The sequence below is a fragment of the Vipera berus genome (assembly GCF_964194415.1).
Source record: "Vipera berus genome assembly, chromosome: 2".
Lineage (NCBI taxonomy): Eukaryota > Metazoa > Chordata > Lepidosauria > Squamata > Viperidae > Vipera > Vipera berus.
In genome coordinates this window covers 140860870-140888169 of record NC_138203.1, presented here as the reverse complement: position 1 = coordinate 140888169, position 27300 = coordinate 140860870, and the positions used below count along the sequence as shown (strand labels likewise).

Below are 27300 nucleotides of genomic sequence, written 5' to 3'. Positions count from 1 at the left end.
GCTCCCACTTGATGGGTGACCATCAGCATCTTGAATTGCACCTGAAAACCAACTGGGATTCAGTGCAGTTAACATAGTTATATGGGCATGATGTGGTGCACTTAGAATTATACACGCTGCTGCTGCATTTTGGATCAGCTTCTGAATGTTCTTCAAGGGTAGTCTCAAATGGAGTACATTGTAATTGTGCAGGTGGGAAATCAGTAGGGTGTGAATGACCTTGAGCAAGTGATTCCTAATCTAGGAATGGATGCAGTTGGTATGGAGATAGTTTTGGTCAAAGGCTGTCCTGGTCACAGCTCGCATCTGCTCCTCGAGGAGCTGTGACTCCAAGAGGATCTCCTGCTTGTGTACTAACTCTGTGGTTGGGAGTGTTATCCCATCCAGAGTTAACAACAGAAAATGTCTAGATGTGAGAAGCCCTAAAACGTGCAGGCATTTTGCAAATTAAAGCCTGTTCTTCCCTTTCTAGACCTTCATACCTCCAGGTACTGTGGAGGAATCTCTGTGACATCACTCAGACAGCATGGGGCAGGGATGTGTAACTCAATATCCTCAGCTACTAATGACTTCACCCAGTGGTTTGATGTGGATATTATGTAGCAGAAAGAGAGTTGAGACTTGTGGCACTCCTCAAAGCAAAGGACTGGACCCCAACCCATCCAACACTTACTGGATGTGGTCTGTCCTCACTAGCTCCTGCTTGAATGGACCTGACTCTGTTCACTCAATGGTTGTTCCATCTTTTCCTTGCCACTCTTCTTTGCAACCTATTTTTCCCCCAAAGAAGTTACTAGCATAGATAACTCTCCGATCCTGATCCTCAGTTTGATCTTCTTTGCTCCTTCCTCAAAATATACCTTGATTTTGAATAATCTTAAGTACAAGATGCTATTGTCTCTTTTCAACAACATGGGACATGGCATTCTTCTTTGTTCTTTTTTCCAACCCATGTGCTGTTTCTCCTGGTCAGTCAGTGGAAAATAGTACCCAGAGGGATTTAGTAAATTGACAATTAATCTTTACCAATAATCTTACCACGCTGTCATGAAACATTGCTGGTTGAGCTTCAAAGCAAGCAGGTTCAGATTTCCTGGGATTTTTGTTCCAATTTGATATAATTTTCTGGACATGGATCCTAAGGGAATTTTCAATCCCCAAATATTTTTCTCTCTGTAAGGCTATCCTCAGAGGTGTCAGGTCAAAAGGAAGACTTGGTCTATTTATAGCTTCCAAATTGTGGTTGAAATTGTGAAATGACCAGTTTGAGAATACCATATCTGCCTTGTTAATTTTTGACCAATTCTGCTGACTGTGCACCAGTTTTTAATCCTCTTCCCTCCCAAATCAACCAAACTTGAAAACTGCCTCAGTCTTTTCTTGCTCTTTGCCTGAATAAATTCCCTTGTGAATATATCTTAATTAATGGGGATTTTAATGCAAAAATTGGTTGCAATGTTGAAAATCAATGTAATGCACTTTAATGCTTGTCCTGCTGAATAAATTATCGAACCACAATTTATATCCGTATCCTTCAAGGGTACAAAATGGAATTTAGCTGGGTTAAAGCTGGCACATATTTTAAATAGGCTTAACTTACAAATGCAAAATGATTCCATTTACAAGTGATTTTCCTGGGCGGTGCACATTTTGGTCAGATCATAGATGATATATTGTGAGCATTTAATAATTTCTAGAGATTGGCTCCATGCCTTAAGTACTTGGCATAGTTCCCAGATCTGAAGGTAATCACCTCCTTTTAACTTTCACTTATAAATTTATTCAGGGCCCAATCAGGAATCAAATTAAATCTTGTTTAAACTGCCAAGTGGTGGATAGGTTTCTACACAGTCAGATGGAATGACTCTTGATTCTTGAAGGTAGGATATCCCAATAATTTCGGAAGAAGAAAAGGGATACAAGTAGTCCTCCATTTACAGCCACAACTGAGCCCAAAGTTTCCATAACCAAGCAAGAGTTAAGTGAGTTTTGCTCCATTTTATGACCTTTCTTGCCACAACTGTTAAGTGAATATTGCAGTTATTAAGTTAGTAACACAGTTGTTAAGTGAATCTGGCTTTCCCATTGACTTTGCTTATTGGAAGGTCGTAAAAGGGGATCACATGAGCCTGAGACACTGCAACCATCATCAATACATGCCAGTTTAAATTTTGATCATGTGACCATGGGGCTGCTGCAACAGTCGTAAGTGTGAAAAAAAGGTCAGAAGTCAGTTTTTCCAGTGCTGTTGTAAATTTGAATGGTTACCAAATGAAAGGGTGTAAGTCAAGGACTACATGTACTCTGATTCTTTATTTGTTTGGGTCCTATTTAGATCAATATCAAGATAATAAAATATTTGATGTACTGTACATTGTGCTCTTATAGGTAGGTGCCAGACTTTTGTAAGGAGGAATATGTGATGCGCGTGTCTTTATCCTCATTGCCTCAGTGGCTCCAGTCACATGCCATGGGCTAAAAAGGATTATTAACCAACTTAAGTGAAATAAAGCCCCCTCCCCTCCCCCCCCAGTGAGTACATTCCACCCAAGTTAATCAAATCCAAAACTCTTTTTTTTATTAAAAAGTTTTACAATACATTTTATTTTTAACAAACAAAACACAACCCCACCCCACCCCCTTCCCACTCCCCAACCCTCCCCAACCCCTCCCTCCCTTCCCCCTTCCCCCTCCCCGACTTCCCAGAGCTAAGTACAGGGTATAAGAATACAAACAATCATAATCTACCTTATGCAAACAATCATAAACTATTAAAACTATCACACTTTAACTCTTATAGATTAACTCCAAACAGTATAAATATCACATCAATAATTATTCGAATGCTGGATAATACTTTTTAGTCCCATATTTACTCCACAGTATTTCTCTGTTGCAAATAGTCTTTCAAGTACACTAAAATCTTTGCCATATCCTCCAAGTTGGGAATTTTTACAGTCCATTCTTCTATAATCGGCAGTTCTTCCTTCTTCCAATATTGCCCTACTAAAAGTCTTACTGCCGTAATTAAATTCAACATCCGCTTGATATCCATAACAGTAGTGTCAATAAAAATACCCAATAAGAACAATTACAGACAAAACAAATTTACATCAATCATTAAAAAAACAATTTTCTAACCTTCTTTCCACCTGGTCTATAATTTTCCATACTAAAACCAAGTTTATACAATCTTTCCTTCTCTTAAGATATTATACAGCTTCAAGTACCATACATTCCTTTCCAAACTTAAAATTTTCTTATATGTAATCACATCATTTTTATATTTTCTATTACGTGTTTCATTATTGCCCATAAAAGTAGCTTACAAGTTAACTTGCATCTATACTGTTTCCCAAACTTGCAACAGAGCATGTCTTAAAATATATACCTTAAACACATTATCCACCTTCTTATCACACAATAGATATACATACCAACCAAATAACAAATCATGACCTTCAAAATTTCAGTAAGCACTACTACAATTCTTCCCAATTAAGTTTTCATAATTATTTTAAAATTAAAGCAACATAAAATATTACAAAACATAATTATTTTATATAACTACATTAGAGGGTGAAAAATATATCCCCAAATATTTAACCCTTTTAACAATTTCAATTCCCGTTTACTCTTCTAAAACCGCCTTTTATGATCCTTATTACATTATTATCTCCTTCAGTTCTACAGCTAAATCTTCAGGCTCGTCTCATTCGTCTAGAAGCAGCACGCCTCCTCCAATTTCTGGCCTCCTCCAATGATACTGAAATTTGATCCACTCCTGTAACTTTCTCATCTGTCTGCATTGTTCCTTCAGCACCTTGTAAATTCTCTCTGTGTCGTTGAGACACTCTGTCACCTTTCTTCTTTGTAGATTCCAAAAGTGGTATGGGGACTGCTTTTAAAACATTACTATAAAAATCACGTGCCTGAATCACCGTAGTAAGACGATGCCTCATACCTTCATAGGTCACCACCATACCCACTGGTATCTCCCATCTGAACTTGATATCACATCGTCTTAATTCTTGTGCCAAAAAAGCAAATTCCTTCCTTCTACTTAAAATTCTTGGAGGGATCTCTTTTAAAATCAAGACTTCTTGCTCAGCAATTGCAAATTCAGTATTGTAGGAGGCTTGAATAACCTCATTTCTAATCGCTCTCTTTGTAAAATAAACCACCACATCTCTGGGTAATTTCCTTTGTCTTGCAATCCACGAATTAACACGGAAAATTTTATCTATATCTTCCATTATTTCATCTGCTGGTCGCCCCAGCACCCCTTCCAGAGCCTCAGAAACTATTTTCTTCAAATTTTCTTTAGGATCTTCTTTTAAGCCTCTGATTCTCACGGCAAACTCCATCTGATGATACTGTACCAAGGTCAGATCACAATCAATTTTCTCCACCACATTTTCGGTTTCTGTCATTTTTACTTCTAATCTAGTATTATTTTGACTGAGATCTTCCACTCTTTCGTCCAAACGCTCAATACATATAGCCATGCCTTGAAATGCAGATAAGATGTCTGCCCTTATTTCTGTTAGTTTCTCTGTAATCTTTTCATCCATAACCTCAGCTAGTTTTTCTGTTAACTTCTCATCCAGCTTTTCATCCATTATCTCAGCTAATTGTTGCAATTGCTTTTCCATAATCTCTTGCATCACATTCTGCAAATCTTTAACTGTAAGGGCTGGTGCAGGTACGGGTGCAGGGGGCAATAAAGCTTGCAACAAAGACTGCTGCACCGGAGAAGCCCCGGCACTTCTAGAAACTTTAAAAGATGTAGCCGCCATTTTCACCCACTATTGTCTACTACGCACTTTCACTTTCAAGCTCAGCAAAATCCATTGAGTTAAAGATCAAAAGTCCACTTTCACCTGAATCTCCTGTATCGCTCTGCCTGCATCCTAGTTCTCCAAAGTTCTTTCTTGCTAGCAGGGATGGTTGCAGACGCCCTGTTCTGCTCCAAAAAGCCCGGAGCAGAAGCGCCTCGCAGTCCGGAGCATACCCAGGCTTCGGGGGGGCTCAATCCTTCAGCCGCCAAAACTTTAAGTTCTGGCGGCCCCGGAGAGCTCTACCCCTACCTGGGCGCTCACCCCCTCCTCTTCTCCCAAGGAGGGGGCTTCTGAGCCACCGAAACAGCTGATCGGCACTGTTTTCGGCGGCTCTATGAAGCCGCAGGGCAGACAGCCCAAGAATGGCTGCCTCCGGCGACGCCTTGCCATCCGGAAGTCTTTCAAGTCCAAAACTCTTAACTGGTGAGGTCCAGTGCTGGCCTCAATCTTCTCATATATTAATCCTATAGCTAAGGTTTCAAATAACTGAGGGGTGGGGAGTAGCAATGAGTGCTCTCCTATTTTAAAAGAGTGGCAGGGATAACCCAGCCAACTATGGGTCAATCAGCCTTTTGAACATCATTAGCAAACATTACACCAGGTTTTGTCTATTGGATTAAATTTCATACCAGGATGGTAAATGGGGGAGTAACTGATATTGAGCAAATGAAGTTCCAACAGGACAGCCCTCCAGAGACCACTGCCTAGAGTTACATTTGGTGGATAAATATCCAGATCACCGTGATCTGACTTTATTTGCAGCTTTTATTGATTTCAAAGTACAGTTGATAATGTCCAGTTAATAATGACATCTGGACTGGTCTAGGTTATCTATAGATAAATTAATCTTATTATTAATTTATCACCTACAGGAAAAAATTGGCCTTGGGGTAAGATGTGACTTGGCAAAGGATCTTTCTGATTGTGTTCAGGCATCTGAGAGGGTAAAGCAAGAATTTATTATACTCTTACTATTTTTTTAGCTATCTAATTAACTTCCTAATTAAAAGTCTTCAAAGAGTTGGCATTAATAGGCTCAAATTAGCTGATGGACATCTTCCAATCTTATTTTATGCAGATGATGCCATTCTCCTCCCTTTGTTTTATATACTATAGGTATAAAGCAACCTGATGGGTCCTTAATGTATCCTGAGGCTTGAAGCTGATGTTCCAAGTGTTAAAGTCAGCGCCTGGATTAGGATTCCAATCTTATGGCTCAGAATTATGATGAATTTTACAGACAGACTTATTACCATTGCTGTTGATGGACAGCTACCAGTCTCACTGATATCAAACTTACGTTCTGTAGCGTTGGCCCTTCTCCTGAATAGATAACATTCAGTCACATATATTTGTGCAAATCAAATGAACAGTTAAGGAACAAATTGGCAATATCAAACATCAGAATAGCATCGCTAATGAAGTTTATTGCCAAATAGTAAGTAGACTATCATAAACCATCTATTGCAAAATATTTGCACAATTGAACTCTGAGTAAATATAGATGGCCCTGCACCCTGTTTTAATGCTTTATCCATCTGCACTCATAGTGGAATATATTTTATTATTTTTTAAAAATCTGCAGAGACCTTAGAGCCTTTGTGGCTTTAGGGAGATAGAGAAAGAAATACACGTCTTTTTACACTATTATAATTACCGGTACAACATTCCAAGAAATTTTTTTTAATCTCCAATTATTCCCAAATACCTTATCTTCTAAGGGATGTTAATCTCTTACATTTCAGATAGCAAAATATCTTTGTCATGCCACAAAGCTCTGATTTAGATATTGTTTATTGTTTTATTGTACTGCGATAATTCTCTTAATGAATTTCTTCTAACAATTTGCTTCCTTTTTCTTTGAATGCTGGCCAAAGACCATTATAACATTTTATGTATGCATGTACATTTATGTATATACCATGATCAATTTTATCAAAGGCTTCCCATTTTAGAAGCTAGATGTTTATACAATACCATGGTTTTTCCACTGTCTGATTTTGCACACCTTCCCATCAAAAAGCTATTGTTCTAATCTGCCTCTTCAGATTTCATCATGATCTCCTAAATTTCTTTATGACCTCCTGCAGCACATGCCTCCCAATATGGGAACCCTTGGCCTGGAAAACAGGGCAAATGCACCAGCTTGATAGTCTCTTTTCTTTTATCACCATTTATTCATTGCTTATAATGTTCCCTGGCCAAATATTTGATTATATTAAATGAGCAGCATTTAATACTAGATGTTTTCCTGAGACATCAGTATTTTTCCATAATTTTGCTTTTTTGTTCAAAACTGCTAAAAGCCTCAGTGGTGGGGAAGAACCTGACAAAACTTTCTTTATTTTGATGTGCAAGAGGAAGTTATCAAAATAAACATGGATTAAACTGCTGTTAAATCAGCTTAACCTTCTCTCTTCAACTCTTTCTGGGTTCAAGTAGCATTTTTCTTTTCAATGGGCAAAAAGTGGCAGCAGTTTTACTGTGGGTATCAGCTGATGTGCTTCACCAGTCATTGGATCAGACCTACTTTGACACAGCTGGGATCCTTCAAACTATTCATTTATTGATATTTATTTACTCAGTTTGTATAGCTGCCCATCTCACGTGGGTGACTCTTGCCCAGTGGCTGAGCCAGACTCCAGATCAGAAGCCTGCCTTAGAAAGAGGGATCAGCATCAGCCTAACCAGCACCTGGCACGTTATTAGCTAAGAACTAGTGGGAGGGGAGCAGGTGAGACTCTTCTTCATAGTGCCGGCCTTCCATTTAGTAATTGTCAGTGAATGGGGAATTATCTCCTTTTTGAAGTTTTCTTGCCACTTGGTGATATTTGGAGGAAGGGGAGAGAAACAAAGCCAAGAGACTCCACCAATTTCTTTCCTCAGAATGCTCTCCATTTTGTTTGTTTGTGTCTGGCCTTTATTATTTTTACAAATAACTCAAGCTGGCAAATATACCTAATATTCCCTCATACTCCTATTTTCCCCACAACAACAACCCTCTCCCCTGGGTTGGGCTGAGAGGGAATGACTGGTTCAAAATCACCCAGCTGGTTTTCATGACTAAGGTGAGATCTGAACTCATGATCTGCTTTCTGCTCCTGCTGGTGCCTTAACCACTAGACCAGGGGTAGGCAACCTTGGCTCTTTTATGACTCGTGGACTTCAGTTCCCAGAATTCCTGAGCCAGCATGGCTTGGCTTGGAAACCTCTCCCTTTCCCCTCAGCTTGGCTGGCTCAGGAATTCTGGGAGTTGAAGTCCACGAGTCATAAAAGAGCCAAGGTTGCCTACCCCTGCACTAGACCAAACTACAGATAAGAGCATCACCAGTTGGCCATACTGCCCCTGTGGATAGGGATGGAGATCAGCAATGGAACATTATTTTTTCGCAGAGACACTAGTATTCAAGGGCTGGTAGATAGCATTTTGAGTCAGACATGGAGAAAGTCTTCTGAGAGAAAAGATTTGCTATCAAGTTTGATATTTGCTATCAAGTTTGACCAGTTGGATGGTAATGGTAACCATGAAAAATAAGTCCTTTTATAGCTTTGAAGTCAATAAAGCTGAGGACAGGCTGTGCCTTGACTCACAAAACTGATTGCATAGAAGGGTTTTGGAAAAAGAACCATTTATTTCACTATTTCACAGAAGAACAGTTGTTGGAAGGCTTTCTAAGAAGTCGGGAGGCTGACTGTCAGATGACACACCTGAAGGACAGTTTCCATTCCTACTTATCTTCCCCTCTGCAGTGCAAGAAAATGCATTTGAGGACACTCTTATCTCGGTGTGCACTTATCTTTTTTCCCCCAACAGTGTTGAAAACATGTTAAGATGACAAAACAACATGCATACTAATGTTTAACAGTGGTTTATCCAAATCAAACCATTCAAACAGGTCAAACAAGGCAAAACAAGGATCTACAGTACTGCAGAGTGCAGTTTGTTTGTTTGTTTGTTTGTTTGTTTGTTTGTTTATTTATTTATTTATTTATTTATTTATTTATTTATTTATGGGATTTATATCCCGCCCTATCTCCCGAAGGACTCAGGGCGGCTAACAACAAAACATATAATAAGTATAGAAATTAAGATAAAAATAAAATTAAAATCATATGTGCAATAAATTAAAATTAAAAATTAAAAATAAATTAAAAATTGTAAATATAATTAAAATGCCTGTCAGTCCAGGTCAGCCTGGTGGAATAGGAGTGTTTTGAGGCTGCGGCGAAAGGATTGGAGATTTTGGGCCATCCGAAGCTCAGGGGGGAGCTGATTCCATAGGACTGGCGCTCCCACAGAGAAGGCCCTCCCCCTGGGGGTCACCAGCCGACATTGCCTAGCTGACGGTACCCTGAGGAGGCCTTCTCTGTGTGAGCGTACTGGGCGATGGGAATTCGTTCCCGGCAGCAGATGGTCCTGCAAGTATCCCGGGCCTAAGCCATGTAGGGCTTTAAAGGTAAGTACCAGCACCTTAAATCTCACCCGGAGGGCAACCGGTAGCCAATGCAGCTCACGCAGGAGGGGTGTAATATGGGAGTATCGGGGTGCCCCCATCACTACCCGAGCAGCTGCACTCTGCACCAGCTGAAGCCTCCGGGTGGTCTTCAAGGGCAGCCCCATGCAGTTACTGGAAATAAGGCCTGAACTGCATGGACCAAGTGCATGCGGAAATAGACAGCTTGACTTGGCTTGTTGCTAAATATTTAAAAAGAAAGCATCCATTTGGGGCTTTCTTCCTTGGAAAACAAAGGTTTGACAAACCTCTAGTAAAGGAAAGCATCCGACTTACTTCTTCCACCCTTTCCTCCTATCCTCACTCATCCTGCATTATGTCTATCTGACTAAAGGTAAAGGTAAAGGTTCCCCCGCACATGCGTGCTAGTCATTTCCAACTCTAGGGGCTGGTGCTCATCTCTGTTTCAAAGCCGAAGAGCCAGTGCTTGTCCGAGGACGTCTCCATGGTCATGTGGCCGGCATGACCAGACGCCAAAGGTGCACGGAACGCTGTTACCTTCCCACCTTAGTAGTCCCTGTTGTGTATTGTGGGTAGACTGTCAGACACAGATGACAGGACGCCGCGTTAGAACTAAGGTTTATTGTGGTTGGAACAAGGAACTCTCCACAGCTCCGCTCTTTATATACAGTTGCCGGCTAGCCATCAGCCAATCCACATACTTCAAGGATCCCGCCAAAATGGCCGGACCAATAGGATACTGTTGCTGGGAGAGGCTCAGCTGATGCCCAGCTGGCTGTCAGGTTTAACAATAATACTAACCATATAACACTAAGTATATAACACCTCTTTCCCCCAACGAAGAACAAACATAATTGACCCGGCACTAGGCTTGCCATTGCTGGTGACCTATGACCTCACGAAGTCTTGAAGATATGCTGGAGGCTTGCGCGTTCTGCTGGAACATCTTAGTGGCAACTCCACCCTGTCAGGGGACTGGCTATGTTCTTCCTGTTCATTTCCCTGTCCGGGCATGGAGTCCCCCAGCTGGTGCCCCTGGTCCTGTGCTTCCACAAGAGGCCCTGGCCTTTCCATGTTTGGTGGATTCACAACGGGGGGCCTTTCAGGTGTTGTTGTGACTCCATGGCCACAGGTTTGCCCCCTGTCGCTAGTTACTTCTCTATGTTGATTTTCTGGGGCCCGCTTCCTCAGCTGATCCAAATGCCTCCTCATCTGATGGCCCCCTTTCCCCTCAATAAGGTATGACAATGGCCCTGTTTTATCAATCACCACCCCTTGCACCCAGAAATCCCCACTGGAGTAATTCCTTGCCCACACATTGTCCCCAATTGCTAGCCCCGTCACGGTCCAGTGCTGCACTCCTTATGTTGCCACCCGGTCAGGGTGCAATCTGTCCAGTTTAGTCCTGAGGCGACGGCCCCAACGAAGTTCAGCCGGGCTTTTACCGGTGGTTGAGGACGGGGTGGTATGTTGGCTTAGTAGGAATTGTGCCAGTCTTTGGTGCCAGTCTCCGATGACAATTCGCTTCAGGGCGTCTTTTGTTGATCTTACCATTCGTTCAGCAAGGCCGTTAGTCTCCGGGTGGAAAGGGGCGGATGTGATGTGCCTAATCAAGTTGGCCTTGATGAAAGCCTGAAAATCAGCAGATTTAAATTGTGGGCCGTTGTCTGACACAATGACATCTGGCAAGCCATGAGTTGCAAAGAGCCCCCTAAGCACCTGTACAGTTTTTAATGTGGTCATGCTAGACACTGGCACTACCTCCAACCATTTAGAATAACTGTCTACTACCACGAGGAAAAGGTGACCTTGGAAAGGGCCTGCATAGTCAATGTGGAGTCTTGACCATGGTACTTGTGTTGGTTCCCAATTGTGCACAGTGGAATGAGGTTGTTCGGGTCTGGTTTTTTGGCACTGATAACACCCTGCAACCTGCCCTTCTATGTCCTTGTCGAGGCCTGGCCACCACACATATCTGCGGGCTAGGGCCTTCATCCTGACAATACCGGGGTGTCCCTCGTGTAATGCCCCTAGAACTTTAAACCTCAATTTGTCTGGGACTATGACCCTATTTCCCCATAACAAACACCCTTTATGTGACGATAATTCGTTCCTTCTGGTAAAATATGGTTGGAAATCCTTTCCTGGGCACTGCGCTAGCCACCCCGAGGCCACCCATGTTTATTTTTTTTATTTTATTTTATTTCCATTTATATCCCACCCTTCTCCAAAGACTCAGGGCAGCTTACAAGCTTAGCAGTAGCCTTCATTCTATGTATATGCCTGCTTATTAGGGCTTTCACACACACCCCAAGCGGCATTATTACAAAGTCAGCTTATTGCCCCCAACAATCTGGGTCCTCATTTTACCTACCTCGGAAGGATGGAAGGCTGAGTCAACCTTGATCCTGGTGGGATGCGAACCTGCTTAGGATTTTATCAGTTGCTGTGCCGTTTGCTATATCTTTAGCTTGCAGGGGGGAGTTAGGAAGTTCCTGGATGGCAATGACATTACAGGCCGGGGCTGGATCTGGCTCAAAAATTGACAGGGGCAGTCTGCTCAATGCGTCTGCGTGCCCCATGTCCTTACCCGGTTTATATTGTAAGTCAAATGAATAGGCAGACAGGAATACAGACCATCTTAAAACCCTAGGGGACAGGATTTGAGGTGTTATTTTATTGGTCGTGAATAACCCCAACAAGGGTTTATGATCGGTGAAGATAGTAAATTTCCTACCATACAGGTAGTCGTGAAATTTTTTGACCCCTGCTACTAGGGCAAGGGCCTCCCTATCAATCTGAGCATAGTTCCTCTCAGCTTGTGTAAGTGTCCTGGAGTAAAAAGCAATAGGCTTTTGCTCCCCTGTCTCTTCCAAGTGACTAAGTACAGCGCCTACTCCATAGGGTGAGGCATCACATGCCAGGCATAAGGATTTTCCCTCAATGAAGTGTGTGACAGCTGAATTGTTAGAGAGCAACTGTTTTAGGGCTTTGAAGCTATTGTCGTGCCTGGTGGACCAGTTCCAGGGGGCGTTATTATCAAGTAGCCTATGCAGAGGCTCAGCAATTGTTGCTTTATGGGGTAGAAAGGAATGGTAGAAGTTAATTAATCCTAGGAATGCTTGTAATTCTGCCCTGTTCCTAGGGGTGGGTGCCATCTTAATAGCTCTTATTTTAGAGTCAGTGGGGTGGATGCCCTGAGCATCCACCCTGAACCCTAAAAATTCTGTGGAGGATACTCCGATATGGCACTTGTCCTTCTGTAATTTTAAACTGGCCAATCAGAACCTGTGCAATACGGCTCTCAACCTGTCAGCTAACTCAGACTCCGATTCTCCGGCTATCAGCACGTCGTCAAAGTAAGGGCACACACCAGGGATGCCTTTGAGTGTTTTTTCCATTATCTCCTGGAATATTCCAGGAGCTACAGCGATTCCAAATTGCAAGCGATTCACTCGAAAGGCTCCCTTGTGTGTGACAATTGTTTGAATTTCAGCTGTTTCGCGGGTGACCGGAAGTTGCTGATACGTCTGCGCCAAGTCGAGCTTGGCAAAGATGGCGCCGGACTGTATTGCAGCGAGGACGTGTTTCACCGAGGGGACTGGGTAAGCATGTGGATTTAAGGCCCGGTTCACCGAGGCCTTGTAATCTGCGCAAATTCTTATGTTACCGGTCGGTTTAAGGGGGGTAACAATAGGAGTTTCCCAATCTCCCCCTTCTACGGGTTCTAGGATTCCCTGTCTCACTAGTTTATCTAGTTCGTTTTTGATTTTTTCTTTTAACGCGAACGGAACCCTCCTAGCTTTAATTCGAATGGGCAAGATGTCTGGATTTAGTCTTAATTTTATTGGGGGCCCGGTGTATTTCCCTAGCCCCCCCCGAACACGTCTGTAAATTCGTTACAGACGGAGTCTAGGGTGTTTGTTTGGATAGTGTTTATGCCCCCCAACCAAATGCCCAGGGCCTGAAACCAATCTAAACCTACTAAATTAGTCCGTTTTCCCTCTGTGATTAGAACTTGTAATGGGCCCTGGAACTCCTTAAATTTGACTAACACTGTTGCCTGCCCCTTTAATTTTATCGGGGAACGTTGGAAGTCAGTTAGTCTAATTTTGGTTGGCTTTATGCAAACCCGCTGACCGCTCTTTAAGCAAATTGCCGAATAGGTCTCTAATGAGATTAGAGATACAGGTGATCCAGAATCCACCTCCATTTGGCAAGGGATTCCTTCCACACTGATTGTAATTTTGATTTTAGGTTTGAGCGGGGGGTGGATTGCCGTCTGGCATGCCACTTCCAAATTTTCTATGACTAAGGGTGCCCGGGTCTCAGGGGGCTTGAGGGGGTTTTCGATACCTGCTGGCAGTTCATCGATGTTGTTTACGTTGTCACGGTTCCGGGCTCGGCAAACGGTTTGAATGTGGCCGGTTTTACCGCAGGCATGGCATCTGGCACCGCGGAACCGGCAGGATGCTCTGGGGTGGTTGCCTTCACAGCTGGCACAATTTGAGTTGCTCCCACTCAGGTTTCGGCTTTGGACTCTTGGGTTCTTGTTGGCTCCAGCCAGCTTCTTCAGTGACGGTGTGTAGTCCCGTCAGGTCTTGAACTTCTCCAATCTCTAGAGGATGGCATCAATTTGTGCTTCGTTGGCCAGTTCCACTTCTTCGTTGTCCACAGCATTCTCCTGATGCATGGAGCCACTCGAATTGTCACCATTTTTGAGCGCGTTTTTTTCGTTAATCGCCTCCTGAGCCATAATTTCATTAATGACTTCTGACAGGCTCAGGGTGGGTTTTGCGATTATCTTTTGCTGGAGGTGATCGTCACTCAGACCGAAGACAATTCTATCCTGAATCCGATCTTCGAGGTCAGGGAAACTGCACATTCGGGCGGCTTGACGCACGGCGGCTACAAAGTCCATTGCTGATTCTCCGGGAAGCTGGTTCCTCTGGATGAATCTGAGTCACCAGTAGCTTTCGGATTTCTTTGGCATGAAATGCTGGGTCAACTTGCCGACTAGGTCAGCGTAGGGCAGTGCCGTGACTGGATCTGGGATGCTTAACCCGACAGCCACGTTGTACACGGCTGGCCCGCTGATGCATAGCAACGCTGCTGCTTTCGCCCTATCCTCCGTGATTTTATTCACGAAGAGATATCCCTCGACTTGTCCCAGGTGGGACGTCTATTGCCCCGGGTGGCGGACGTCAAATTCGCGTACGTGTCCAATTTGGGTCATTCTGGTCTGGTCTGGTCACTGCTTGACGGGAAGGAATGTAATCGGGAGAGTTCACTCTTCCCTCCTTTCCCGTAGTCCGTGCTTCAGCTCTTGTGACTCAGCTAGTGCTTCAGCTCAAGCAGTATCCCACCTTCGTTGCCACTGTTGTGTATTGTGGGTAGACCATCAGACACAGATGACAGGACGCCGCGTTAGAACTAAGGTTTATTGTGGTTGGAACAAGGAACTCTCCACAGCTCCGCTCTTTATATACAGTTGCCGGCTAGCCGTCGGCCAATCCACATACTTCAAGGATCCCGCCAAAATGGCTGGACCAATAGGATACTGTTGCTGGGAGAGGCTCAGCTGATGCCCAGCTGGCTGTCAAGTTTAACAATAATACTAACCATATAACACTAAGTATATAACAGTCCCTATTTTTCTACTTGCATTTTTACATGCTTTTGAACTGCTAGGTTGGCGGAAGCTGGGACGAGTAACAGGCGCTCACTCTGCTACGCGGCACTTGGGATTCGACCCGCCAAACTGCCAACCTTCTGATCGACAAGCTCAGTGTCCTAACCCACTGAGCCACCGTGTCCCTATCTGACTACTCCAACTGAAATGTTTCTTTTGTCCACAAAGAAGCAACGCTTGTGTGGATTGGGATCATGATCGGTTCGGCTACTGTAGGAATTACACCATTTCATGACCAAGAATTGTTGGACCTCTCGTGTGAAGATTTGCTACTGAGCACCCTTCCTTTGTCTTAAGGTTAAAAATGGGGGGGGGGATTGCAACTTTTCAGATAGCCTGAAAATTTCATGCAGCAAGGCTGGAATTCATCCCTGAGCTATAAATATTCTCCTTTATCATTAGGACTGATCATTTAGCAACAGTTACAATGGACCTCGACTCAAAATTTTGATGCCCCCCCCACTGTGGTCACATGACCACAATTTGGGCCCTCGGCAGCCATCGAACATTTACAACCATTTATAGCATCCATAGTCTTGTGCCCGCAATTTATGTTGTTTTTGCTGGAAACCGGCATTTACCTCAGGTTTCTGATGAAAAATGGCCCATAGTGAATAATGGGATTACTTAATGATCACTGCATTCACACTTAAACCAACATGGTGTTTGCTAACACCTGCCGTGTTAGCTTCACAACTGCTGCAGAAAAAAGGTTGTGGATTCAGGTATGATGACCTGCTTACCAAATATCACAAGATGACCATAATTGCAGCCAATTACAGGGGTGCATTGAGGACTGCCTCTATGAGCGATGAATAACCTTAAATAATCAAATTAATGCAAACAAACCAACAAATAAGCTGGTGGCCTGGCGATGCAGATTTCACATCGCAAATATATCAAACCAGATGAGCAGAATCCCTAGGTCTGCAGTTCTCTTTGTTTACTATCACAAAATAGCACAAATATTTTCCAGAACCAGCAGAGGAATTTAGATCTGGAAAATGTTTTATTGCTGGGAGGTGAGAAAGGAGTTCTTTGGACAGTTACCTGCACACAGACGTATATGTATATCTGCAGTTATGGTAGTTCCTCTATGCAAATTTAGGTCTCCAAATCATTTTTCAGGTTTCTGCGTGCATGCACACATAAAATCCATATATTTAGCAGGAGTAGAAATGTAGAATCACTGGAATGTAATTGATATCACTTTTTAGCAGAAATAAATATAAAGGCACCTTTTGGCATCCCAAGGTTTCCTCACCCCACCCCTTTTTAAAACAACTATGTGGCGGGGGGGAAACTTGTAGCATGCGATCCAGAGGGCAGACTTTGAATGCAAATATTTCTACTCCCACAATATATAATGATACTTGCTGGTTATGTGGTCACTCCCTTTGTACTTTGTCCCTGAAAGCAGTGGAAATCTGTACAGGATTGGGCAGGTAACCATAGCAATTGGACGTTGTGTTCTTTCCTTCCTCTAATGTGGAGAGTAAAACTCCTACAGAATAGTGTTGGTGCAGGCTTAGCAGTTTTCTTTGCTAAAAACAGAGTTAGCAGAAGTTGTGGCCATCTGAAGACGTGGGAGTTCATCCCTCTGCCTTTTGAAATAATTCATCTGTAGTTCACAGTGGAAACTTCCCGGGACGGAGAAAGAAGAGAGGCAGCGCACCTCACTCCCATTCAACAAGAGAAGGTGAAGTGGTATGGCCTGTGTGTTCGCAGTTGTGTTATATAGTTAATCACACTAGCAATTCTGAAATTTCTTTGAACTTCTTCAGTCTAACATTTTTCAGTCTTGCAATTTTTAAATTTTCAGGGCTGGAAAGATAGGCTTTCAAAGTTGAAAAATTAGAAATCTGCAGAAGTAGTTACTGAATTACAAAAATGTTAAAATATGGATGTGGTTTGCTGATGGAAGAATTGTTAGGCTTGTTTAAGATATCGGTGAAGATTTCACCGGTGTCTACTGATTACAAGAATGTTATTTTCGCCCCAGAACTATGGGGTCTTAATGTTTAATGAATGCTTGTGGTGATATCTGTTGGTTGAAAGCAAGTGTAGGTTTTATTTTTTATTTTGTTTTATTTTTACATTGTTTTACAGACTGAGAATCTAAGTGATTTGGAATGAATGATTCATTGATTGTAAGATGCAATATGCAGTTATCATACACAGAATCAAAATACCATGATTTTCCTCCCCCAAGTCTTTATCCACCAGTCTCAGGAGGCAAATTCTTGGTCTAAATTATAAGTATTACAATTATCATTATAATTATATATTAATCTTTAAAATCCTCTGAATCAGTATATAACGTCCCCTTTTTTTGCTTTTTTATACATCCAGCAAGCATGATAAAATATCCCTTATTAATGTTCTCATTTCCACCACAAATTTGAATTGCCTTTCTATATTAATCTAGACAATTTCTCTGGTGACATATAACAACATTTTATAACCATATTCTAGAAGACTAGCAAATAATGTACATAATGCTTTCCTCTTTTTTTTTTCATTGGTCCATTTGTATATTAAAACCAACAGTTTATCACTTTATCATACATTTTTTTACTCCGTCTTTTGTCTCGTATTTCAGCAAAAGTTCATATATTTTAGCAATAACATTTCCTCATTAGTATGTAATTCTGTTTCAAACTTGGTCTTACTTTATTCAAAATGATAAGATCTTTTAAAACCAGTTTAATGCTCTCTGTTAATTGTACATAAGACATCCATTGACAAGAATAGTCTTCTGTTATCTTCTTTTTCTTGATTTCATTTTAGTCTCTTTGAGACAATTCTAATACATCACAATTAGTTAACCAATTATTTTTACTTATTGTTTAAGTAAAATGATACGTAAATGTATTCACGATATAAAAAAGATGTTGAGACTAGAAAAACTGCAAAGAAGAACAACTAAGATATTTCAAGGCCTGGAGACTAAAACATTATTTTTTTATTAATATATTTGTCTTCTGTTTATTAATCTTGAAACCTGGTAGTAACCCAAATTCTTTTAATTTACTCATCAAAAGTTCGGTGTCCTTTAAAGAGTCTAAATCAAAACCAAATCCACAAAAAGTCTTAGCTTGTATGACTCCTTTTTTAATCTTTATGCGCATGGTCCTTTCACCTTATCATATACCCATTGTGCCTTGTATAAGTTTTGTTTGCTCTCATGAACTAAGAAGCAGTAATATAAGATAGCATTTATGCAAATCTGTTTAGTACATGTAATTTAAAAGGAATATGAGAATTTCAAAGGCTATCCAGTGTCTGGGGATATTATATGTCCTCACTAATGGACATGGCTTAAGATGGGGTGGGGGGGAATAGATTAGTAACTGAATGCATCCATGAATGTTTGATATGTGATGGACTCTGCCTGATCTGCAAATCCAGATCTGCATAGCCATAAATCACTGTGAGTTAAATTCAATAAGCCATGATTAACTTAAACCTGGCTTGTCACAATTTATGATCCTAATTAATATGCATGAATAGGAATGGCTCTCTCTCTATAATATCTCTTTGGTCATAAATGCATATTTATATCTAGAAACTGCCCCATTTATCATTGTTGTCATATGAGGACCTCGATGCCAAAAATTGACTTAATTGATTATGAGCCATCATTATGAAGTTGACCGCTCTTAGTCATCACATAGATAAATTTCCTGCATAACAATTTGTCCCTAACCTGACCTTTTGGGTCTTCTCAGTCATTTTGTATTTTCTAACCACGTGGTTTTAATTTATAACAATACAGGAGTTACCATTGCCTTCTCCTATACCAGGGGTAGGCAACCTCGGCTCTCTTATGACTCATGGACTTCTGGGAGTTGAAGTCCATGAGTCATAAAAGAGCCGCGGTTGCCTACCCCTGTCCTATACAGTATGAATTGGTGTCTTTGCATTGTCCATTGAAGGTTAGCTGCTCATGAACTACATTGAAGGTTAGCTGCTCATGAACTACAGTTGGAGCCTACATTCTATTAAATGTATGAACGCAACAGGGATGGCTACTAGTATAAAGGGTGCTGGAAAACAAAAACAAGTACCTCTGTTGACTCAGTGTCAAACTCAAAGAACTGAGTGACACTAGTTGGAAATTGGTATGATCCTGGTTACCATGACGGTTTCGCATTTTGTAACATTCTTTTTCTGGAGATATATACCATGCCAGTATGGGAACATTTTAGTGGATTTGCCTTCAGGGTCTTATTTGAATTCATGTTCCTGATGCCTGGTCTGTTATAGGAGGAGGTCTGCTTGACAATGGCAGCAGAAGATTCTTTGTCATCTCCTGGCTTGGATCGGGTAGCTGGTGAGGAGTTCCTGCAGGAAGCCTTCCAGATCATGCTTGAAGAAGGAATTCAAAAAGGGATGGATGCCTCTGAAAAGGTAAGGTATACTGTTTTTCATTCTACGTTTTCTTGAGCTTGGATGTCCACTGTGTATACCTTAAGCAATGGCTTGGGCCAGGTACCCAAACTGAATTTTACTTGCAAGCTAACGAAGTAGTCCCTCAGCAGAAAAATCACAATTTCCTAATCCCGGATGGTTTGCATTGAGTAAATTGGGTATAATCTATTCTTTTCTCAATTTTTCTAGTCTTCCTCCAAACACCCACTTTACTACTGTATTTAATATATAGTAGGGCAACATTCCCCCACCCAATCTCTCCAAGAATCATTGAAATTGTAAGTTCCAGACTCCTGGCCAGTCAGGAACGCTGGCTAAAAATGTCAGGGATTAATGGCCATAAGACATTGGGAGGGCTCCGGCTGGGGAAATTTAACTTCAATTTCTGACAACATAACAGCATCCTCAGGCAGCAGAATTTGGTCTTATGCTGATATATAGAATTTTATACCAACCCCTTGTCATCCTGGAAGCATAACCTGGATATAGGATTGTATTGTTGGATTTTTCAGCTTGTATACAATATGGCTTTTCAGACATGAGCTGACTATCTTGCTGGTAGGTGTGCATTTGGAAGGAACCTGAGGAACTGCAGCAAATTCTGGACCTCGATCTAAGAGACAGTGGGGAGCCACGTGAAAGGTTGCTGGAACGTTGTCGGGATGTTATCAGATACAGTGTGAAAACATGTGAGTGTTCTGCACGGCAAGATTTAAGAGAGGGTGGTTCCTTCTTTAGAACCTCTTAGGAGATAGGACTGTTCCAGTCCAGTTATTGAGATTGATTTGCCTATCCTGGCATCCTGAGTTAGTTGATTCCCCAGTTCACAGTACTTTTGGATGGCCTTTTTTTTAAAATGAGTGTGTGATTGATTATGTGCCATAAAATTAGTGCTAACTCTTAGCAACATAAATAGATTTTCTCCATGATGATCTGTCTCTAATCTAGTCCTTCAGATCTTCCAATTACTATAATTGAGTCCATCCACCTTGCTTCTGGTTGTTTTCTTCTCTTTCCCGCCCTTATAGACTTCTCTAGGGAGCTAGGTACAGTATTCACACAATGTACCCAAGTAGGATAGTTTGAACCTGATAATTAGTGCCTTGAGTGAAAATTCTGGGTTGAAATGTAATGTGTACCAAGAGACTAAGTTTTCCAGTTGAGGGGAAAATGCCTAAATACTTAGGATTTGATATGATTCTGTTTCTTTTTGAACTATAATTATTTTCTTAAGGGTAAGGGCAAATGAATTTAAAATAGATCTTGTACAATTATTGGAAGGTGACTGAAACGTAAACAAAAAGCTGGGATTCAGGAAAACAGTAAGGAACATTATGGATAGTTCCGGTAATACAAATGTTCATGTTGCAACAATAATCACATTAATACCTCTAGTGGTGAAGAAAATATGAAGTACTTCCATAGAGACTATTTCCTTTTGCACAATTTTCTTTCCTCTTGATATGCAGTCTTTTCCTATGAAAGAAGATTCTATTCAGTAAAAGTGATGGGAGTTGTATGGCTGATCCGAGATCCAAAGGAACTCAGCAGGCATCTCTTTCTTTTACTTCCAGGTCATCCACGCTTCTGCAATCAGCTATTTTCCGGGCTTGATCCCCATGCTCTGGCTGGACGGATGATTACAGAGATGCTCAATACTAGCCAGTATGTGTTTTTCCACTTTCTAATACACACACACACACACACACAATAATAATAATAATAATAATAATAATAATAATAATAATAATAATAATAATAATAATAATAATAATAATAATAATAATAATAATAATTTAATTTCTATACCGCCCTTCTCCCAAAGGACTCAGGGCGGTGTACAGGGCAATACAATAAAATATAACATATAAAAATTAAAAAAATATTAAATATTACAGCCCAATTCAATACATTAATACAATAACATTAAAATACCCCTAAACCCATCAGACCAGGCCGGCTTGTTCAAATAAAAATGTTTTTAGGTCACGTCGGAAGGAGCGAAGGTCGGGAGCCATCCGGAGCTCCACCGGTAAACGGTTCCAAAGGTCTGGCGCACCCACAGAGAACATACACACTCACACATATATACATATACATATATACACATACACACACACAGACATGCATTTTTAAGAAAGAAAAAAGAAAGAAAGAAAGAAAGAAAGAAAGAAAGAAAGAAAGAAAGAAAGAAAGAAAGAAAGAAAGAAAGAGGAAGGAAGGAAGGAAGGAAGGAAGGAAGGAAGGAAGGAAGGAAGGAAGGAAGGAAGGAAGGGAGAAAGAAAGAAAGAAAGAAAGAAAGAAAGAAAGAAAGAAAGAAAGAAAGAAAGAAAGAAAGAAAGAAAGAAAGAAAGCAAGAAAGCAAGAAAGCAGAAAGAAAGAAAGAAAGAAAGAAAGAAAGAAAGAAAGAAAGAAAGAAAGAAAGAAAGAAAGGGAAAGAAAGAGATTTTAAGAGTCAGATGCATTTCACTGCTGCTTTTTTGGACCAGAGACCCTAACTAGAAAGCAGTTTGAAGACAAGTCTTTGCTTTTTATGATGTACTCTATCCACAAATTCTATTAATGTCCTCCACTGTTGCAGTATCAGATAAGTTTGTCAAGGTTTTGAAACAATCCAAACTTGCAGAGGCAAAAATATTCCTATGAGCAACACTGTAATGTATTGTGATATAAGAATAATACAATACAAATAATCTTCTTTGTCTCTGATTCAGGGGGACAAACAGAATAGATTCCGCTGATTGTGAAACATTTGCTCTGTGGCAACTGGCTAGCATTGCCCTAGTAAGTGGATAGTGAGGCGGGAGGGGGAAAGTAATTTGATATCACTATATCTCCCCTTGTGGCAAGCAGCAAAATTAAGTGCTTTAAATCAGGGCTTTTCAACCTTTTCACCCATTGTACCACTTTTAGGATATGGCAATATCCAAGTAGCACCACTCGCCTAGCAAGGTGTCAAAAACTTTATGACCCCCCCAAAAGGAAAAAAAAGTGATGAAGTAAAGGTAGTCCTTGACTTACAACAGTTCACTTAGTGACTGTTCAAAGTTACAATGGCACTGAAAAAAGGGCCCCCCCAAGCCACAGCCGAGCAAGACACCCGCCTGCCCACCTGGCAGCGCTCTTCCTCCTGTCTGAGGTTTTCATTGTTGTGAGCATTTCTGTTGAGAATTGGCAATGGGGGTGGGGTGGGGGGTGTTTGGTTTTTATTCCCCCCGTCTGCTGGGTGGTTGCAGCAGGTTTTGGTCACTTCACATGACCCTGGGACACTGTGACTGTCATAAATGGCATGGGTCCAGATTATCTTAGGGAGCACCTGCTGTCAGCATCCACTTCCCATCGTCCTGTGCGCTCCCACAGGGAGGGCCTCCTCAGGGTCCTGCCGGTCAGGGAGTGCTGGTGGGCAATTCCCAGGGGGAGAGCGTTCTCGGTGGGTGCGCCTGCCCTATGGAATCAACTGCCTGTGGAACTCTGGATCGCCCCCGACCTTCGCTCGTTTCGCCGGGACCTAAAAACTTGGCTATTTGACTTAGCCGGCCTGGACTGAGGGGTTTTAAGGTTTTAAATTTTACATTTTAAACTGTTTTGGGGCTATTAATTTAATTTTATTTTAATTTGTACATTGCACTGTTTTAATTTGCCCTGTAAACCGCCCTGAGTCCTTCGGGAAAAGGGTGGTATATAAATCGAAACAAATAAAATAAATAAATAAATAAATAATAAATATGAATCAGTTGCCAAGCATCTGAATGTAAATCACAAGACCCTGGAGATGCTGCAACATTCCAGCTGATCGGCAATTCTTCTGGGCTCAGCAGAAGCACCAGGATCAGTGCCGCTTTCCAGCTGATTGGTGCTTCTTCAGGGCTCAGTGGAAGCACCAGGCTCCAGCTGGAGCTCGGTGCTGATCCTGGCACTTCCACTGAACCCTGACAGTCCCAAAGAAGCACTGATCAGCTGGAAAACAGCACTGATTCTGGGGCTTCTGCTGAGCCCTGACAGCCCTGCAGCTCCAGCCGTCTCTCGCTCAGGCTTGTGCAGTGCTGCCACCGGTCCAGCTCATTCCCCTCCCCTGCTACCACTTTTCTAGGATGGTCGCGTACCACCTGCCAGGTGCCAATGTACCACAGGTGGTACCCGTATCACTGGTTGAAAAGCCCTGCTTTAGGTAGTTCTTCCTATTCCTTTTATCCTCATAATCACTCTATGGGATAATTTAAGCTCAGATAAAATAATATTTTCATACATAAAGCTAAATCAAAATCTGATTCTTTTTCTTGGAGTTTAGGGTGATACAGATGTGCTTGCTTAAAAATGGTTAAAACCAATCTTGGTTTAATGTGAATCAGGCCACTGTCAGTGTCAGCCAAAGTCAGCCAGTGAATGTAGTGGCTGAATGTGAATTGGAGCCTGAACGCAACTTCTTCCATCTTGAGCAATCATTGCATTCTATCTCTGCAAGTGAGTAAATATTAATATGAAAATATCATGATACTCGGGAGATATGCATTGGAAGGATGACTCTGTTTGGAACCTAGTTCCCTTTCTGGGCAGTTGATTTATCTGCACTCTACTCCCAGTAGTTGAATTCTCATAAGCTCCATGGTGGCCAACTTTCTTCCTCCTAAGTTGCTCATCTGCTGTGGGTTCTGTTGTTGCTCAATGTTTGAGCTACCAGGTTGAAGGCTGAGGAAACCTGGATGACTACAAGTCATGGCAGCTACGAGATACTAAAAAGTCTCCTTGCTGCCCTGTAGCAATCTTCCAAATTTTTGCAGGCACAGATATTGTTAGTCCTGCTCCGTGCAGTCAGATGCGTTGACTGTGTGGAGCAAGAGATAGGTAACAAGGGGAAAAGAATGGGGATCTGCTTCCCTTGATTTTGTCCCTGCAAAGGTTTACATTTATTTACAGATTTACAGATTTACTTCATTTGCAAGCTGCCTACTATTGAAGGCTACAGTATAGGCAATTAGCAATATCATCGTTAAGATAAAAACTTCTACAAGAAAAAAAAGAGTAAAGAAAAAGACAAATCAAAATAAAAAAAACAACAAAAACTACAAAAATCCTGCACTTTCAAATTTTTCTAAGTATCTCCTCCTCCTGTGTTAGATGGAGCAGAATAAGTCTTGGCAGTTTTGCTAAAGACCAGAGCGGCGAAGTATCCAAGCCACTTTCATTTCCTAATCTAAACCAACACCTTGGTTGCCTTCTGAGAATTTGCTGACTATTTTGGCTGTTTCTCAGATGCGACTCATAAGACTACTTGTGTTTTAGATACACGTATGAGATTGCACCTGTATTTGTCTTGATGGAGGAAGTGATGCTGAAGAAACTGCAAAAGTTGATTGGCTGGGAAAAAGGCGATGGAATCTTCTCCCCTGGTGTGTAAAACCGAGAACCTGCAAATTTTCAGGGGCTTGTTTTTGTTTTTAAATGTTTTAGAGCCGACATGCAGCTAATAGTATTTATTTATTAAACAAATTGATGTAGCTACTCAACTCGCACATAGTGACTTTGGCATACAACATTAAATATCCACAGTTAAAAATTCATAATTTAACCTCCACTCTATCTTCCACCCTCTTGTGGCAACCACAGAATCAGACAAGCTTTGAATGGGGTCCCCAAGCCCACTGAGAAAACTATGTCATCAAGGCCTTTTGGAAAAGCAAGGAATCTCTGAGGGAGAGCATAATCAATTCAGGATCATCCAAGGCAGGGGTAGGCAACCTTGGCTCTTTTATGACTCATGGACTTCAACTCCCAGAATTCCTGAGCCAGCATGACTCAGCTTGGAAACCTCTCCCTTTCCCCTCAGCATGGCTGGCTCAGGAATTCTGGGAGTTGAAGTCCATGAGTCATAAAAGAGCCAAGGTTGCCTACCCCTGATCCAAGGGAAACCAATATCTGCCATTCATTATGTCTACAGTGGATGGACAGGAGATGCCTGGGAATTACGCGCTAACCTTAAGATTTGATTTTAAAATGGTCATTGAACAATTCTCTGGGTTGTTTTCCTTGGCAGGAGGGTCCATCTCCAACATGTATGCCATGAATGTGGCACGGTATCACCGTTTCCCAGACTGCAAGCAGAAGGGGCATTGGGCAATACCAAAGCTGGCAGTGTTTACGTCAGAAGAGGTACTGTTTTCTTGTATACGCTCTAGAGAACCAACCTACTTGCTTTTGGTTAACCCAGCCTAATTTGCTTTTGGTTTTGGTGGTGGTGGTGGTAGGGGTTGCTTGCTGAGATTATGCTGTTTGAAATTGGGTGGCAAAATGTTTTGTTTTGGGGTAGGATTAAAACACACCCGCCTCTACTTTCATACACTTAACGTGTTTATTTTGAATAATTATGCCACAGTGTTGCCCATGCCTTTGTGACTTTTGAAGATCAATAATGAAAACAGGACCTGTTGCCCCCTTATCCTAGCCCCGTGGTGGCGAACCTATGGCATGCGTGCCACAGGTGGCACGCAGAGCCCTCTCTGTGGGCACGTGCACCGTGGCCCCAGTGCTAGGCCTTCAGCTGGGCTTTATAAAACCTTTTCGCTTTAGGCCTTTGCCACCGTGTGCAAAAAAAAAAAAAGTTCAATCGATCAATCAATTTCAACTTCACGTGGGAAAAAAAAGATCTCGTAAAGTTGGAATTGATGGATTGAACTTTTTAGTCCCACCCAGTCTGGTGTTACCACTGCAGCCACGCCCACCCAATGGGCCACACCCACCCAATGGGCCACGTCCACCCGGCACCCGATGATACATAAGTGGGTTTTGGGTTGCAGTTTGGGCACTCGGTCTCTAAAAGGTTCGCCATCACTGTCCTAGCCCCACTCCTAAGGCAGGGGGACAAGCAGTGCCTCAGACAGCAGATGTTGGTGTTGGGGCTTTGGGAAATCCAGCAAGACACTAATGGTCTCTGGGCCAGATGCCCACCCTATAGGGCTACCTTCAGAGAGAGGGCATTGTCTTATCAGCCAATGCTAAAATAAGATTTAGCTGGCTTCTATGCCTCAGGGGGGACATATTGGAGATTAGGGGATGTGTAGTCCTGCACATTTGGAGGGCACCAAGTTGGGTACAACTAAGTGAGACAGAAGCTGGAACTTGTATACCAGAAGTTGGATCAGACTGGCTTGTTAAGAGCAGACATTTTGGGAAGATCCAGATGTTACCCTCATCATTACTGTAACTGAGTCTTGCTACTGATTGTTCCATTCTTCTGTTTCCTTATTTCTTTCCCAGCATTATAACCTACTCTAGAAAGGCCGCTAGATCTTTGCTTAACGTGTCCAAAGTAGGATAATTTGAACCTGGTCATTTGTGCTTTCAGTGAGAACTCTGGGTTATTTTTTTTTAATGATCTTTGGTTTGTTTTCTTGACTGTCCATGGTATTTTCAGGAGCTTTCTCCAACACTAAAGTTCAAAAGTATCAATATTCTTCCTATCTTGCTTCTTCAGACTCCAATTTTCACTTGCATGGAGTGTTGCAGGAAATTCCAGAACATGCTGGTATTCTCTACCTGCCTAAAGTAAATTAATCATTCCCATTTTGCAGATAACAGCCGTGAAAACACCAAATGACCTTTATTTTGAAGCCTGGCATTGCTGTGTATCTTTTCAGAATCTGTAACCTATTGCTCTAAGTTAGAGAAGATAAGGGGGATAATCTAGAGAATGCTCTCTCCCCAGAACCACAGTCAAGATTTTGTTGGTTAGGTACAAAATGCAACTTGATATTTCCTTGGGTAGCAGTTTTCTAAATGGTTTAATTACTAAATGGCTTCCCAGGACTCAGAACAGGTGAGGAGGCTTTTCTTAGGGGAAGTCTTAAATTGATTCTGCTGATCT

At 41.9% G+C, this 27300-nt stretch overlaps 1 protein-coding gene across 3 annotated transcripts in view; it reads left to right on the top strand.

The window, feature by feature from the left end:
* CSAD (cysteine sulfinic acid decarboxylase) overlaps positions 1-27300 on the top strand; it is a 51647-nt gene that overhangs the window by 1217 nt on the left and 23130 nt on the right. Inside the window, exons 1-6 of one of the 3 annotated variants that reach the window (XM_081317254.1) lie at positions 5721-5785; positions 19278-19421; positions 20005-20131; positions 21017-21107; positions 24723-24829; positions 25474-25589. In XM_081317254.1, the coding sequence (XP_081173380.1) occupies positions 19296-19421; positions 20005-20131; positions 21017-21107; positions 24723-24829; positions 25474-25589 (567 nt within the window). In that variant the 5' untranslated portion in view covers positions 5721-5785; positions 19278-19295. Of the gene's footprint in view, positions 1-5720; positions 5786-16665; positions 16708-19277; positions 19422-20004; positions 20132-21016; positions 21108-24722; positions 24830-25473; positions 25590-27300 lie in introns of those variants that run through there. The other 2 variants (XM_081317255.1, XM_081317256.1) reach the window with 2 other exon arrangements.